We start from the raw sequence: 18,180 nt of genomic DNA, 5'->3' as shown, positions 1-18,180 counted from the left end.
AATTGGAAGTAAGGGGTCTATAGGGAAGATGACCCCTGTTGAAATAGTGGGGCATGCCCATGCCCCACCAGAGGAGAAAGAGGGGTGGCAGGAGGGGGAGGAGACAACAGGCCATCCTCCCCTGCTAGGGAAAGGGGAGTAAAAAGCAGGCTAAGAGCCGGGGTGCTATATGGCATCATAAGATGCAATCTTCGAGGTCCGAGTCCAAGTTGCAATCTTCGTCTTTGCATTAGTCCGGTGGAGGCCCAGTTCCAGAAGTCAGGTCCAGTTTGTTACGTTCATGTGTTGTATCTGCTTCAGGTGGTCACTAGTTCAGAGTTTCGCAGTCATCTCAGGTAGTTACGTCTGTGTTTTCATAGGTTAGTGATGATGTGGCAGGGATCTTTGTCTTTCAAGGAGTTCGCGGGAAAAGACGGTGAAAGCCCGGTAATTATCTTCTTCTTGCAATATTATTTCTTCTCGGTTTCTTAACAAGGAGTTGATGCTTGTATATAGCTGACATCTGAGGACCTCATAGTTGTCACAGTGACGGATAAGATGTTCCCAGGTTTCCTCGTGACCGCAGTTACAGCTCGGGTTTCGAAGATTCCCAGCTCGTGGAGTTTCCCTCTGAAGGAACCGTGTCCCGTAAGAAAGAAGGTTGTGTGCAAGCCAGGGGAAATAGGATATACCCTACTGACATCGGGTATAAATTTTTTGGTGACTTGCCCTTTTGTGGTAAGATTCCATCTATTTTGCCAGATAGATTGCAGGTGTTCCGTTAACCTCTTATTTTCTCAGGATTTACTTTTCTGTGGAACTGTTGTGTAGCCTAGATAAGTTGTGGTTCTTCCTTTCGAATGTTGGTGTAGCAGCCCACAGTGCACAATCTCCAGGTCCAGGGTAAGGAAGCCCGCCAGGACCTGGAGCGCATGGGTGCTCACCGTGCAGCAGGCTCTAGTTGTCAATAGTATGGATCGGTGGATCGACTCCAGTTTTTTCTTGTTGACTGCTGTGTTTGCTTTCTGATACAGGCGCCTGCACCATAGGCAAGGATAGGGATGAAGAGAGCTTTGTATAGAAGGGAGAGGGCCCTCTTCTTTAGCCCCCAGTCCCTCCTGGTGATTTTGGTTATCATGGCCGAGAGCCTCCTTGTTTTCGTTCTGAGATAACAGAGATGAGATGTGAAGTTCAAGTTTCGGTCTAGTATTATTCCTAAGTATTTTAGTTCCTGTTTGAGTTTGATAGTCGCCCCATTTATTTTGATTAGTGGGGGTCTACCAGGGTCAAGAGCACCCCTGAGGAGTATTGAGTTTGTTTTTTCGGTTGAGATCGTTAGAAGATTCCTCTTGCCCCAATCCTGTAGCATGTGTGTGGCATGATTGCCTATTATGGCCTCCAGTTGAGCCCTGCTGTCTCCTTGAAGCATCATAATCAGATCATCAGCGCATGCCTGTGTAATGACATTTGGAACATCCAGATTTAAAAACAGATATTGTTTCTAGGTGGAGGTGCTGGTTCTATTGAGCGTTGAAGGTTAAAAGTAATCACCTCATGGTCGGAAGTTGTCCGAGCCTCACGGACTTTCCAGTCAGTGATCTTAGTGGCAATGGATCTTGTGGCTGCTGAGATGTCTATTGTGGACTCCCATAGAGTGTTACTGAAGGTGGGCATGTTAGGTTTGTTAAGGATTACAAGAGAGGATGTAGCGAGAAAGTCCTCAAGTTGCCGGCCGTTGTGGTTGCCCGGCCAGTCTTCCGAGTTGCTGTGCCACATTGCAGAACGACAGTTGACGTCAACACAGAGAATAATCTTCCCATCTGGGACTACTTGCAGATACCCGATGGTAGGGGCTATGTCCTCGCCTGGACGACAGTACAATGAGATGACTTGGAGCGATCCCATAGGCCCTATAAGCTGGGCACACACCACTCATGGGTACAGAGGGTGTGGATTTTGGTGGCAGTTATGTGTGGGTTCCTAACAAGGATAGCCGCCCAGGGAGTGTCTTCTTCTGACTGTATAATTTTGTACGTAAGCGGATATCCCCTGACTTTTCTTGCATTTGTATAGGACTCTTGGATAAACAGGACTTCTGTATTGTCTTCGTCAGCCTTTATTCTTGTTTTGACCATGACAGCACGCGCTCACTGAGCATTTATTTGCATACATTTCATGATTGTACAATTAAATGTCTTACATGAGGCAATAGTTGATTTTTTTTTTTTTTTTTTTTTTTTTGTTGTGTGCTTCTTGCTTGCAGATAAACCGGGCACTTGTAATCCCTTATCGAATACTTGTAATCCATTTTTGCTAGTTTACATTGGTGCAGATGTTTTTGTTAGGGCAGATGTTAAAGTTATGCCCGTTCTGGGCACAGTGCCTGCACGTGGAATCGACCTGTATATATGTGTGTGTGTAGTATAGCTGAACCTGCAATAGCGAAAGCACTTTGGGACGGCTATGTGTTCTTTGAACCTATGGCTGGTCCGCTCGAAGTACACCCTGTCCTGCTGTTTAATTGCTTGCTAAGCTTGTGCCGAGAGGTCAGTGACTCAGTTTACATTCTGGGAGGATTTTCCTTTAGTCTGGTACTTTGGTCGTACTGCATCTTCGATGTTGGTAAATTCGCTTTCACCTTGGAGGTTTCTACAATAGATTTCTTCAGCCACTTGTTCCAGTGTGAGGTTTTTATTGATGCCGAAAACAATAATTGCTGGACCTTTCTTTTTGGGGGGGTCTCAGCTGTGAGTCCCATGGTGGAAATTTTTGGGTTGTCTAGTATTGTCTGGGCTTCGTGTCGCGTTGCAGTCTCAATTATTATCTCAATTCCAATCAGGAGCGGATTAAGATCGGTTCAGGCCCCGGGCGCAGAAGAAAATATTGGGCCCCTTAAAAAAAAAAAGAGAGAGAGACAGGGAAAATAAAAATACATGTTAATCATTTTTTTAAATAAATAAAAAATATTATGTGCTATTAATGTTTTATTTCCAATAAAATTTAAATATAATATATGTATAATATAATTAATAATAGCATAATAATAATCACAAAGTTTTGAACTAATAGTTGAACATATTAGTTCAACTATTAGTTGAACTAATATGTTCAACTAATTTGTTGAGGTTTTGTGCATAAAGTTGGGGTTTTGCGTGGGCCCTTCAGAAGTCGGGGCCCAGGGCGCGCGCCCGCCGTTAAATCCGCCTCTGATTCCAATAAAATCTCAATTATCCGATGTTCCTGGTTTTTCTTATCGATTTGATACGAGTGTTCTTTAAGTCGCTTGCTAATTTTTGTACAATGGCCGTCTTGACAGCTTCACTCGTCATGGGGCTGTCTTCTGTTGGTTTTAATAAAACCAGATGTTGCTCCTTTAGTAGCGTTTTCTTTATCTGGGTGGGCTTGTGTGCTTCAGTATTCTTTTTTTGAAGGATTCCTTAGCGCATTTGCATAAGAGCGGGTGCACTGTGGCATTTCATTTCCACTGTCTTCCTGGTAGGTTTCCACTTTGGCTTTGAGCCGCTCGTCGTTGAACTGAAGGTCAAAAAGGATGCGTTCCATCCGACTCCATATCTTTATTATATCTCCGCAAATTGCAGACGTGTTGTCCGATGTGTCTATCCCATACCTCTCTATGCCGCAACCATTTGGTCCTCTGCTCCCACAACACACTTCAACAAGTTCCTCAGCCTGGAATACTGGCTCCTGAAATGGCTCAACTGGCGGACTGGCAACCAATACACCATTTCTAGGGCTCAGTTCTACATAAATCTGGAAGTCACCCCATGGAAACAACAGATTGTGGCAGCAAACCTTCTTACACTTGCCAGACTAATCACAGGGCGACTCGACACCCCTGACATCACTGATTTAATAAAAACTCCACGCATTGCCGGAAGGAATCAAATGGATCCAAGGCTCCCACTCACAATCAGCTTGAACAACCTGAAAGGATTGAGACGCATGTTCCCAGGAAACACGGTAGATTTGATGAACAATCTAGCCATCGACCTGGATAGATTCTGCGAACAGCATTCATACAGACGTCAGAAGCTAAAGGACACATATGCAAACGTACACTTATGAGACGCCACCAGAAGGAAAATGCCACCACAATGCATCCCGTTAAAGATAGGTGAAGCCACCACTGGTCCTCTCTTACTTAGAATCTACTACTCCAAAGACGCCTGGCTGCACTATTACGTTCAAGATTGAAGAATTGAAGAGATACCACGTGTAAGAACCGGTGAAGGACTGCCTCATTTCTTTATATTTTGTATATTTCCCTCATGCTTATGTAATTTATAGCAATTTAGAGAAAATAATATCCCTTTAATTCTTTTAATTATGTAAAATAATAAACACTAAGTTCTGTACCTGTCGGGTTAAGCATACATGGGCCCCATGTAACCGCCAGGCACATGTACCTGTCTTAACCTCTGTGTGTAATATCACCTCCCTAGCTTCTAGCTGTCCAGGGGGTGGCTCTTTGGCAGAGCAATAAACAGATTTAATAAATAAATAAAATAAATAATCCGGTTGGTCGGCTTGGCCCTGAGAGCTTCCAAGCCGGATCTAAGGGAAAAGACGTCGTTAGTTACAGTTTGTGCGTACAGGTGTCCAGATTCACGATTGTACTGGTAAGCTTTGATGGGTGTCCGTTGTTGCCCCGATGCGGGAAGAACTTACGGCAGACCCGACTTGAAGAAAGAAGGCAAGCGTATTTCGCAAGAGGTCCTTCACCTCTGGCAAGAGCGTTGGGCAACGTCCTCCAAGGGAAGAGTGACGTTCGCAATACTGCCTAATGCTTCAAAGTTGGAACAGATACGGAGGTGGCCTAAGCTTGGAGTCTTTCAAGCCATGGTTGTCATTGGACACGGACTACGGTTGCGGCTACATCAACTAGGCCTTGCGGACAGTGACCGCTGTCACTGCGGGCAGATTGAGGATAATCAGCATATAATTTTTCAATGTCAATTATGACAGGCGAAGGCTTCTTGGCCGATTAGAGGTTTCCTCTCCCCATGAAATGCAAAGGCTTCTTGATGATGAAAGTATATATAAAGTTTTCTTGACATCCCTAAAAGATGTATTATCCGTAGTGCTCAGGGCACAACTTTAACCAAGTAGGTTCAATTTATCCCTGCATGCTTGCGGATGTTAGCATTGAGTTGCAACTGCTTGTCGTTGCTTATTTAGTTTTGTACAATATGTATATGGTACTCTTTGACTTCTAAATTGATGTGTATATATATAACTTTTTGTGTTCTAAATTGATGTGTATATATATAACTTTTTGTGTTCTAAATTGATGTAGTCTTCTAGATTGTGGTTTTATCAAAGCAATCAGAATTCAATAAACTTAGAGCTTCAAAGCTAATGTAAATATAAAGGTAGTAGCGACCTGCCTCCACGGGGCTAGGGATGGTAAACTTCCCAGCGGCAGGGCAAGTCCTTGCCGTTCAGAAGGCTAAATAGGTCGAAAACAGCTAAATTGCGTTGATGAGCCTTTGTTCAGGGAACGCTCCAATGAGTGTAAATATGATGATGATGTACTGGTAAGCTTGGTCGGTATTTGATATGGCTGTCATATCTGTGGAATCGCTATTCTCTAATGGCATCGTGAGATCTCTCTCTCTCTCTCTCTCTCTCTCTCTCTCTCTCTCTCTCTCTCTCTCTCTCTCTCTCTCTCCCCACTTTGGCTGCAGTTTCCCTATTGCGTTTCTTTCAGGTAAGGTCAGGCCTAGTTTCTTCTTGATCTTCCACAGATTCATTTTGTGCAAAGTCACCCCGGGATCTTGTTGGGGGACAGTCAATGTTCTTTCCTCATTTTCTGGTTCGCTGTTCGACATAGTGGAGATTGTCAGTTTTGATATATGGACAAGTACGGATTTACAGGCACTTAGGATAAGCGGGCAGATTTCAGTTTATTTCGTTTTTACCAACTGCAAGAAGCAAAATGACGTGCACACTTGTCGTTCTTAAGATTTAGGCAGTGCATTTTGTGCGAGTTAAATTCAGGTCAAGAAATACAGTTTTATTGTTTTCTCTTGGGCGAAATACGTCAGCTTTTGCTTTCGATGATCGGAAACAAAAGGCTAGGGGTAGCAGGAAAGAAATCACTTTATAGCAGGAGGAGAACAATAGTCTAGACTCTAGGATACTCAAAAGTCCTTAGGCAGTCAAAGAGACCAATGGTCAGCGATCACCTTGTTGCGACCATAGGCAGTAATTGAAGCGACACAGTGAGTATATCTTATGCATGCGAAAGTTAGAACAAAATTTAAATTAAAATATTTATCTCTGGAGTCTTGCATCCAAAAAAATCTTATTACTTCTCAGGACTCTGGACTACTGCTGAAGAATATTGACAGTTTGGCAGATTCCGATAAATCACTGTTTTAGAGAAAATCGCTCAGCTAACTAGACTGGCCCTCTATATTGTGAATGACATCACAACGAGTTTCTCTGACATTGCACTACCTCGAATAAGCAACGCTTCGCCAGTGGAGAACAATAATATTACTTATTCGCGGCGGATACCAGCACCCAGACGGCACCGTTCGGGGATTTTTGGCCGCTCATCGGTGTGTGGGTACAATAAGTACCAACCCGGTTATGAAGTATAACAGCTATTTTTTTTCCTTAAATTAATTGAATTTTTCTTTTTCAATGATTGATTAAATTGAACAGAAAAATTAATATAGTTATTTCTTTATCAATTAATTACATTTAATTAATTATTCAGTGTTCTATAAAGATTATAACTTTATAGAACAGTGAATAAAACTGTAAACTATAATTTTACGTTCTCGAGAGAGAGAGACGCACACACGAGTCACGAATCTGGCGATACCACGCGAAGGCGCGCACGAACTGACTAAAGGTAATCAATACATTAATTAAAACTACATTTAATAAATTTTTATAGAAAAAGAAATAATTTACGAGTTTCTATTTGGCCGATTTTAATGAAGTTTGGAATGATTCGACAAATATTTTTAAAAAGCTCAAACAAAATTTCATCCAGCGGAGGCCTTCTATTACATTCGGGAGGCGGACGAACGGCGACATGGTGAAGACAATACAGGCGCATATATACAGGGTGTTTCAGTTAAACGTTTCAGAACTTCTAAGAGGGGTAGGGTACATCCTGACAACTCGAAATCATATAGCAATGTGGGGTCGGAAATGCTTTCCTGAAGCGGTGTTGTACACAGAAGCACCATAAAGAAAAGAGACCGTAAGTGAGAAATCGTTTTAATAATACATGAAAAGAAGCAAAAGGTACATGGATTAAAGTAAGTGTTCGAAGTTTCTTCCACGGGCTACAATGCACGCCTCACATCTCCGACGCATGGACATCCGAACATTCTGGAATACTCCAGGCGAATTTCGAATTTCTTCGGCAGCTACTGCGATTCTTGCAACCAGCTCCTCAGCATTGTCAACAGGGGTGTCATAAACTAGCGATTTCATATGACCCCAGAAATAAAAATCAAGACATGATAGGTCGGGTGACCGAGCAGGCCAACGCACGGGACCACCACGTCCCATCCACTGTTGACCAAATGTGACATCCAGGTAGTTACGAACATCTCCGCTATAATGGGCAGGGGCTCCATCGTGTTGGAACCACATTGTCTGTTGCGTCGATGCAGAAATCTGTTCATCTCTCAAAAGTTGTGGCAATACTTGCTGCAGAAAGATCAAGTAGATAGGTCTGGTTAGAGGACACGGTAACAGGTAAGGTCCGATGAGGTGATCTCCCATAATACCGGCCCATACATTGACCGAAAATCGAATCTGTGCTGCACGACGTCGTATTGCATACAGGTTCTCGACCGCCCAGATATGGTCGTTATGCGTGTTGAAAATTCCTTCCCTTGTGAAGGATGCCTCATCGGAAAACAACACTTCAGCAGGAAAAAGGGGATTTGTAGCACATTTTCCAAGGTACCACCGTGCGAAAGCAATACGAGGTGCATAATCCTCCGGTTGCTGTGTCTGGACTCGCTGCACGTGAAACGGATGCATGTCTTGTTCTCGGAGAATCCTCCAGACGCTGCAATGGGAAACCCCGACTGCGTTTGCTAGACTTCGTGTACTCGTTCTTGGATTCCCCTGTACATGCTGCACCACATTCTGTTCGACGGCTGGAGTCCGTGCTGTTCTTACCCTGTCCCTGTCAGCTCTTTCAAATGAACCTCTCTCAGCTAACCTCTGGTGCAGTGTTGCAAAGAAATTATGACTGGGAATACGCCTCTTCGGATATCGTTCCGCGTACAAACGCTGTGCGGCTGGCCCACTACAATTTGCAGCCCCGTACGCCAAATGCATATCGGCTAACTCTGCGTTCGTGTAATCATCCATCCTACTAACTTGGCGTTCTTGTGCGAAATTAAGATTCCCTGCACTAAAGCTCGGAATTTTTGGGGTCATATGAAATCGCTAGTTTATGACAACCCTGTTGACAATGCTGAGGAGCTGGTTGCAAGAATCGCAGTAGCTGCCGAAGAAATTCGAAATTCGCCTGGAGTATTCCAGAATGTTCGGATGTCCATGCGTCGGAGATGTGAGGCGTGCATTGTAGCCCGTGGAAGAAACTTCGAACACTTACTTTAATCCATGTACCTTTTGCTTCTTTTCATGTATTATTAAAACGATTTCTCACTTACGGTCTCTTTTCTTTATGGTGCTTCTGTGTACAACACCGCTTCAGGAAAGCATTTCCGACCCCACATTGCTATATGATTTCGAGTTGTCAGGATGTACCCTACCCCTCTTAGAAGTTCTGAAACGTTTAACTGAAACACCCTGTATATACTTATGCGAAACAACACAATACAGTAATCGCATTTTCAGAACTGGAGATAAGTATTTTTCAAAACTACAGCTGGTAAAAATATTTATTAAATATAAATATAGTCGCGATATCTAAACGGTAAGTTTAAGTGAGATACTGGTTATTACTTTATCCCCAGGGCTCACATCTGGTGAGCATGGGCTTGGCACACCCAGGGTCCTGAGCTGGATATCAAAGTTCAGTCATCATTCTTCTCTTTCTTCGTGATTCCTCTCTCTCTCTCTCTCTCTCTCTCTCTCTCTCTCTCTCTCTCTCTCTCTCACAGGGTAACTTTGAGCAGTATAAGCCTCAGGATTCCTCTCACTATGTGGCTAGTAATAATAATAAAAAGAAGAAGAAGAAGAAGAAAATCAAATATTAAAGGCACTGTACCTTTCGCGAGTTTTGTCTCAGTGACCTGGCAACTCATCACAATTTTCACTAATTAGACAGGACTAATGAGCAGCAAACAGCCGTATGTGTATCAATTGCCTTAAATCGAATTGTTAGGAACACGATGCTGTTATTCTAGGAGTGCACCATTTCATGAAAAGTGTTGGTGGGCTTAGTGGCCACTCTGTGTTATATTGACCAAGATAACAATTTTGTTTAAGTATGTGATGCAAGGAAAAGCTGAGGGGAAGATGTCTAGAGGGTGACTGATTGAAGAAAACTGTGATTGATGAATTGAATATGGGATGGTCGATATGGGGAAATGAAGGCGACGGGAGTCAGGGAGATATGGAGAGTGGTTTTTGAGTTGTGTGCTTGGGTCTGTCCTTGGCAGACCACTGACGATGACCATAACAACTATAGGACACTAAATTTACCAATGACTGACATAGACAAAAGGCACAGCCAAGAGTTGCCACTGAACAATTGATAACACGTCTACAACTCCAGGGGCTCACATCTGGTGAGTGTGTAAAGTGCATTGATGTCTAACGGCACCAGGGATTTCCCCTATCTCCGCGTTGCTTTCATTGTAGGTGTGCCAGTTCACTGAGAAGGACAGAGATTTAAAAGTGTGTGCATTTTGTATATGTGTAATGTTGTGCATTTTTGTTCATCAAGCCGTTTAGCCGCTGGACCCCTACTGCGGCCCAACGTTGCCCACACTTTAGGCCCTAGTCACTGAAATCTCAGTGTGTGTGTGCGCACGATGCAAAGAGTGTATCGAAATCAGGCAACAACTCAGCGTTCTTATGGGCCTATATGAGAGCTTGGAGGACAGGGTGGATGCCCTCGAAGGAACTAAATTGAAGGGCCCATCGGCCTAAAAAAAAAAAAAAAAAAAAAAAAACACTCTGTTTAAGGGTGAGAATTAGAAAAGCCAGGTCAGGTTTATGCAGTTTAATTTGGACGAAGTTAAGTTTTTACAGTTTGTGTGGGGTTATACGCTGGCGTATTAGGCAGAGTGGGGGGGGGGGATTATATGGTGAGTTAGCACACCCAGGGTCGTCCTGAGCTAAACATCGTCATTCTTCTCTTTCTTGATGATTCCTTTCTACTTCTGACGCTTTCGCTGCGCTCTCTCTCTTTCTCTCTCTCTCTCAGGATAACTTTTGAATTGTTTTTTGGCTGGTGCAGCATAAGCCTCAGGCTTACTTGCACAATATTTTGAAGGACAGGGTGGATGCTCTCGAAAGATCTAAATTGAGGGGCCCATCAGGCTCTCAGCTGCCCACATCAACGCCAGAGCTTGCACTTGGGCATCATGTGACACAGAGGCAACCCCCAAGGCAGAATGCGCTGGTCCCGAAGGAACTAGTAGTTGTTGGTGACTCTATTGTCAGGGAAACAGGGAACATGCTTTGTAAAAGGGATAGGTGGAACAGGACCAGGGTATGTCTGCCAGGGGCAAAGGTTGATGACGTTGTAGAGCGGATATCATCTTTCAAGGGCACAAAAGGTGATATAGTTGTACACGTTGGCACTAATGATATTAAGAGTAGGAGACCGGCAGAATTACTCAACAAGTACAGGTCGCTGTTGAAAAAAAGCCGTGAAATAGGGTTGAATTTGAAAGTGTCTGCAATTCTGCCCAGACACGATAGGAGGGAGTACATGATGAGAGCCTTGTCGATCAATTCGGCCCTGGAAAGATTGTGCAAGGCTCAAGGGGTAGAATTTTTTTCAGCCTGGACTGTACTTGTTAACAGGAGAGATTGCTTCTACAGGGATGGGATACACTTAAATAGAAAGGGTGCAAGAATATTTGCTGATGCCATCGAAGCAGTGTTAGGTGGGTCGGAAAACTGCTAGCTTGGGGGGATACAAAGACTAATAGTTTAACAGTAACTGCAGGCAGAGGTGGAGGTGATTCATGCACAACTTCTATTAGAATAAGAAGCGACCTGGAGCGAGGGGTGTTGGGTGTTTCAGGGACGGGTGGCAGTCATCATGGAATAGTTGGGTATATGGGATGTGTTAGGGTAACAAGGAATAGGCATAGGAGCATGTATGCTTGCATGTATAGCATCGAAGCTAGATGTATAGTAAATAAATTTGATGAATTTGAAGTGTTGGTCAAGACATCAAAGGCGGGTATTGTTGGGATAGCAGAGACGTGGTGTCACAAAGATATAAGGAATGCCGAACTGGAATTTGGGGAGTACAATGTGTACAGAAAGGATAGACAGGACAGAAAGGGAGGGGGTGTTATGCTGTTAATTAAGAAAAACATAAAATCAAAGTGCACCCAGTTAATATAGATGAGCAGTGCACTGTTGAGTCAGTTTGGTGTGAGATAAGCACTGCGAAAGGAAAAATAAGAGTAGGAGTGTGTTATAGGCCTAATGACTTGAATGAGTACAATGAACAATTGTATAGAGAAATAGTGGGCCAGTAAATCGGAATGTCTTATAATGGGGGATTTTAACTTCCCAGATATTGACTGGAACTTGTGGGTTGGTCACTCACACACTAGTCAGACTTTTGTGGATTTATTGGATGATTGTTTTCTGCAGCAGCATGTTCGAGAGGCAACCAGAGAAAGTAATACTCTTGATCTGGTTATCAGCAGTGATCATTCGTGTATTAAGAATTTGCAGATAAAGGAACCACTAGGTGGCAGTGATCACAGTGTGCTGAAGTGGGATTTACTCAAAAGAGGTAACTACCGTCAGGGGTAAAGGAAAGGGTTTTTGCTTCCGTAAAGGGGAGTACAGTGGTCTCAGACAGTTTTTAAATTCTGTACAGTGGGATCAACTGACGATGTTACCAACAGTAAATTCTAAGTGGGAAGCATTCAAGGAATTAATCGTGGAAGCTACTAGACTTTTCATACCGATTAAGAAATATTGTTCAAAGTTTAGGCCTAAATGGTTATCAAATGAACTAATGAGACTCGTGACAGAGAAGAAAAATGCATGGGATGCATATAAATTATCAGGCGACGCAGAAGCCTGGTAGATATAAGCTAGTCTGTAATCAGGTCACAAAGGAGGTTCGGCAGGCTAAGGCGGTTTACGAGAAATCTTTGGCAAAAGATGCTAAGAAAAACAGCAAGGATTTCTTTACTTATATAAACTCTAAAAGGAAGGGTTTGAATATGATTGGTCCACTTGACATCGATGGTTCGACCGTTGATGATCCTGTTCAGATGGCAAACAAACTGAATGAGTATTTTGCATCTACATTCACACGTGAGGAATTATTACAGTTTGAAAATGGAAGGTTATCAAATTGTAGCAGTGTGCTTAATGATTTTGTAATAACTGAGAGCAAAGTGGAGGAGAAATTGTTGAAGTTAAACATAAGAAAGGCACCTGGGGTGGATGGGATCTATCCAGTTATATTAAAGGAGGCGGCAAAGCAACTAAGCAAACCCTTAGCCATAATTATGAGAGCATCCTTGAACTCAGGGGAGGTTCCCACTGACTGGAGATGTGCAAATGTGTCCCCAATTCACAAAGGTGGATCGAAGGGTGACAGGAGTAATTACAGACCAGTTAGTTTAACTTCTGTTCCGGGTAAAATAATGGAGTCACTGGTTAAAGATGCATTGCAGGATCATCTAGACAAGACTGCAGCAATAATTCAGACACAGCATGGGTTTGTTAAGGGAAAGTCTTGTCTGACAAATTTGATTGGTTATTATGATGTGGTCACAAAGGAACTGGATGCAAAAAATAATTTTGATATCATATACTTGGATTTCAGGAAAGCTTTTGACACTGTTGTGCATGGAAGACTACTGTACAAATTGGAGCAGAATGGTATTAAGGGTAAGTTGCTACAATGGATAAAAGGATGGTTAAGTGGGAGAAGACAGAGGGTGGTAATCAATGGGTGCTGCTCTTCGTGGACTAATGTTATTAGTGGAGTCCCACAGGGTTCGGTGTTGGGTCCACTGTTGTTTTGTGTATTTATCAATGATATTGATGAAGGTATATCAGGCTTAATGTCGAAGTTTGCAGATGACACAAAGGTTGGCAGGGTTGTTAATGACAATCATGGCAGTGTGCTACTGCAACAAGATCTAGATAATTTGAGCAGATGGGCTAAGAAGTGGCAACTGAAGTTTAACCTTGACAAATGCAAAGTACTGCATATGGGTAGAAGTAACCCCAGAGAAACGTACCAACTGTGTGGTACTACACTTAAGGTGGTAGAAAATGAAAAAGACCTGGGAGTAATTGTGCAGTCAGATATGAAGTTTTCTGAGCAATGCAGACAGGCTGCTAGGGCAGGTCATGGGGTTTTGTCAATGATATATAGGAATTTTGCTAGCAAGGAAAAGGAGGTGATTGTCCCTCTGTATAAGGCAATGGTCAGGCCACGCCTTGAGTACTGCGTACAGGTCTGGAGGCCTCATTTTAGGAAGGATGTAGATTTGCTTGAGCGTGTACAGAGAAGAGCAACACGATTGGTGAGGGGAATGAAGGGATCCTCTTACCAAGAGAGGCTTAAGTTCTGCAAATTGCAATGGCTGGAGACTAGGCACCTGCGCGGTGATCTGATTGAGGTCTGTAAGGCCTTGAATGGGTTGAGCACGCTGAATTCTGATGGGATCCTTCCACTTGTTCAGATTACGAACCTACGGGGACATAAGTTCAAATTAAGAAAGGACAGATGTAGAATAGATGTGCGGAAATTTGCCTTTAGCCAGCGGGTGGTTAATTGCTGGAACAAACTTCCATCTGTCGTTGTGGAAGTTGATAGGTTAAATAAATTTAAGGAGGAACTGGACAAGCATTTGGAGGGAATGGTGTGATTTTTTTTTTTTTTGGCTGATGCTGCATAAGCTCCTACACTTGCTTTCTTGCATCACGTGCCACTGCTGCTACTACTACTACTATATGGCTGCTAATAATAATAATAATAACGAAACCGAAAAAAATTATCAGTGGTTGAAAGAATGTGGCAATGTACAAGTAAGCATAGTAAAACAGACTCTTCTTAAACAAGCCTCTGTGTGTGAACAACACACAGTATATACAATAAGCTAATTGGATACCAACATAACAGTAACAGGAACGAATCACATCAGGGACAATGCAGTGAAGTTGATGATAACAAAATATAAGCGGCAAACAAGAACCTGATTTAAGGCAGAAAATAAACTAACTGCCGGTGTATATGCAATGAACAAAATCAGAATCTGAAAACGCGAAATAATGAAAACTGGCGATGGTAAATGAGTACTTAATACAGGAATTAATGCTTTAATACTAAACTGGTTCTGATTTCACACTAAATAATTTTTTACTAATAAAATGACAACAACGTTCGAATTGAAAAATAACAACAAATAGTAGAACGCTAGATATTTAATAACAAAAACAACATTAATTTTCTGTCAAAGGCTTATCCATATATGCAATGTTTACACATTATAAAACAGTTCTCATTGTTCCGACATCATTATTAATTACTAGTGTTCCAACTCGATAATAATCATTTCAACATTTTGTGGAGCGGCAAAATAAAAAAAGTTTAACACGATCTATTTTTTTTTTTTTTAAAAGTAACCTTATCAACTGGAAATGCGTTCTGTCTACTTCTAGCACCGTATTAAGAAATATTAATTTGGATTCACACTATTCTTACCTCCATAACGATTAGCTTAAAGCGTTCAACTGCTGCCAATGCGTTTTAAGTCAGTCGAGATTGAGTTTAAGAATGAATACAATAGGCTTTAATGCAATCCGCATTCCCCGTTGTACAATAAATAAGAATCTCAGCATTCACTTACAATTGTCCATTACTGTGGAACTAGTAATACTATTCTTATGGGAAAAGAGACCGGAATCAACTGTTTATTACCCAAAACAATTTTTAACCCGGGATAACACAAGAAATCGGAAAGTGTAGGTAAACCTCCGCATGAGCTAACTATAGACCCCGGTGAAAAGGTCTTTTAAAAAATACTTCCAGTGATCAATGGAATTTGAAATCCCAGTTTTTCCGAAGTAGGCTAAAAAAAAAGTCACTCACAGAAACCGTATCATCTTCAGTGGAAAGAATTATTTTCCAAACTACTGAGATCTACGGTAAAAAGCAAAAAAAAGTTTTAAGTTTAAAACAAAACTTTATTCTTATTTTTACATAAATATATAATAATTTTATCATCAATTTGCTATACATAGAACGAATACTTGGACCAGTTCCAGAGGGTCGTTTCACGGTCGGGTTGGAACTGGTCTACGGATCCCCAGGCGGTGGCGCGTTATCCTATAGGCAAAAAAGACATCTGTCTAGGGTTCCGATCAGAGGGGGGCCCAAAATCACTGTTTCAAAAACTCATTACTATTTTTTACTCATTTTTAAGTGATTTTTATCGGAAAAATGAACTTTCTACCTGCCAAGGTCCATGAACTTTATTGAAGATTAATTTGAAAATTACGCTTTTTTTTTTTTTTTTTTTTTTCAAAAATGGTTTTACCGATTTTGTTGAAATTTTATATTTAGTTCTTATGTCATATAATTTGTTTGTTTTGTTGTCACAATGAAATGAAATAGAAAAGTTCCACATTAGTTTTTTCTTTAGATGGGGCCCCCAAATCCCATTTTGCCTTGGGCCCCATGAACGTATAACGCCCCACTGCCTCAGGGGTCCGTGGACTCCAGTTTGGGAAACGCTGTTCCAAACGATCAATGGAATGTCCTCATTCACTGATACAATAAAATATTGCAATGTAATTTCGCTAAGTTAAAAATTAAAAAAAAAAAAAAAAAAACCGCAATGTTTACGGGTTTTTTTTGTGTACAGTACTTAATGAACAGACAACAAACACCCCAGCAGTAGTTGTTTCACTGAATTTGATTTTTTTAATTTTGTAGAATGAAGCACAACAGACTTTTACCATGGACTGTTGGATACATATGGTAAGGAAAATCAGTCTGGTAAGGAAAATGCTGAAGAAAACTTTTCATATTAACAGTTAATGCATTTTGTTTCTTTAATCATATTCTAATTAGCAAAATTTTTCCTTTGCAAATGTTTCTTCGGCAATAACATGACTGGTGTTTATTCACTTTTCTTAAAATTTAATCTAATACAAAGCTTCTATGAGTAATCTACACTCTGGGCAAGGCGTGTGTTTTCGTGCAGTGCTAACAGAAACACGAAATCTTCTCCTTTATCTAGATGTGTGTATGAATGAATGTTTATGATGCAGCGACATCCAAATTCATGATACACCAAATACAGGTTATGACAAGTATGCTGTACGCAAAAAAGACGATGCAGGTCAGGGTAAAACTTTAAAAAACTAAAGAGACAAGTATTCAAGTGTTGAGAAGCGGACCCCAGGGTTTCCCCCATTAGCCACTGTTATTCATCTTGGGGTGGAGCTAAAACGCCAAAGCTGGCCATTTTTATGTAGTGTTGTAGTTATACTGATATTTATTAGTTAAAGCGGTCACAGCCAACCAATGGCAACCCCGCTGTCAGTTACACATGATTTAGCAGTACTCTTATATACTCCCTCTCCTGTTTTCCCAAGTACAGGGAAGGGAAAAAAACCTGCCAGGACTAAAAAGATTGATATGAACTAACTAGAAATAATCAAATTACATAAAAAATAAATATACATATAATTAAATTTCAGACAAAGTCCAAACTTCGTTGGAAAGAGCTACATCTGTTCACAGTCCGTTGGAAAGTCAGCAGTGCCAGGAACAGAAATGCCAGCACAAGGAGCTGGAGTTGCAGTGGATATAGCAGACTCAACTCCACAATTTCACAGAACTTTAGGTAATTCGGCACTACATCATACCACATTACAAATCCAAGGCTTCCAGATGCAGAAGAGTCTTCCGCCTAAGAAATATTGCAGTTGCAAAGTTGGAAAGCCAAGAAGTTCTGTTTATCAACTAGAATTGTCTCGCAGCCTTTTGCCATAAGATTGAGATTACTAACCCGAGATACAAATTCAATTCCTAAGTTGCTGTACTCCTCACAGTTGTACATAATATGTTCTCATGATTCTCTTTCGCCACAATGGCAACTAGATCTTTCAGTAATTCTTAAATCATGCAACTTTGCATTAATCGAACTATGACCAGTCAATAAGAACATAGCTTGTAAGTTTGGAGCAAACCATTTGAATTTTATCAAGGCTGCATTTCTTAAATCTGGGAAAAATTATTGTGTAATCGGCCCTTTATCACAAACACTCCAAACGCTCTTGCGAGACTTTTACAAAGCATCCCAGATTCTTCGACTTTCCTTCCTGGGATCTGCCAAGATGTCCACCTGTATATTCAGAAAAGAACAGGGAATGCCATGACGGATGAAGTAAGCCAATGCACAATACACCAAATGCAGATCAATAGGCAATTTTCCAGTCATAACCTGCAAAGATGGGGTCGACACAGTTCTGCATGCCATGCACATCCTAAGAAGCAATTACTCTTTGAATGGAACTGAGCTTTCTAGTAAACACTTTTCGACTTATACGCTCAAACCAAATTGGTGCACCATACGTTACCATGGGGATAAATACACATTCATAGCAAGTTCAGCGCCTTACCTTTTATTATCCAGCCAACTCTAGTGATTCAAGTAACCATCCCAATAAATTTCCTCACCTTTTCTGATAGACAAGTAACATGTGAGTTGAAAGTCAAAGATCCGTCAAACATAATTCCTAGATATTTTAATTGCCTTGCCGATTTTAGGCTCAACCCATCATTTTCATAACTGGGGGTCTTCAACTCGAAAAATGACCCTTGAAGAGCATTGTCCTTGTTTTTGTTCCTAATACAGTCAGTTTATGTAATCTACACCAGTTATTAAGTTCAAGCAAAACCTGTTGTAACCTGGTTTCTACTTGCATCCATGAATTTCCTTCAATACGCAGCACAAGATCATTGGCATATGCCACCATCTCTGTATGTTCGAAGTC

General features: G+C 41.5%; 1 protein-coding gene across 1 annotated transcript in view; it reads left to right on the top strand.

Moving 5' to 3' along the window:
- Positions 1 to 18,180, top strand: part of LOC150089245 (neuronal acetylcholine receptor subunit alpha-3-like) — a 65,502-nt gene that overhangs the window by 12,788 nt on the left and 34,534 nt on the right. Inside the window, exon 3 of the mRNA XM_090389919.1 lies at positions 16,112 to 16,174. Coding sequence (XP_090246045.1) covers positions 16,112 to 16,174 — 63 coding nt within the window. The remainder of the gene's footprint in view (positions 1 to 16,111; positions 16,175 to 18,180) is intronic.

This window comes from Mastigoproctus giganteus, chromosome 2, assembly GCF_048544385.1.
Source record: "Mastigoproctus giganteus isolate SK-2022 chromosome 2, ASM4854438v1, whole genome shotgun sequence".
Taxonomy (NCBI): Eukaryota; Metazoa; Arthropoda; class Arachnida; order Uropygi; family Thelyphonidae; genus Mastigoproctus; species Mastigoproctus giganteus.
This window is presented reverse-complemented; position numbering and strand designations above follow the sequence as displayed.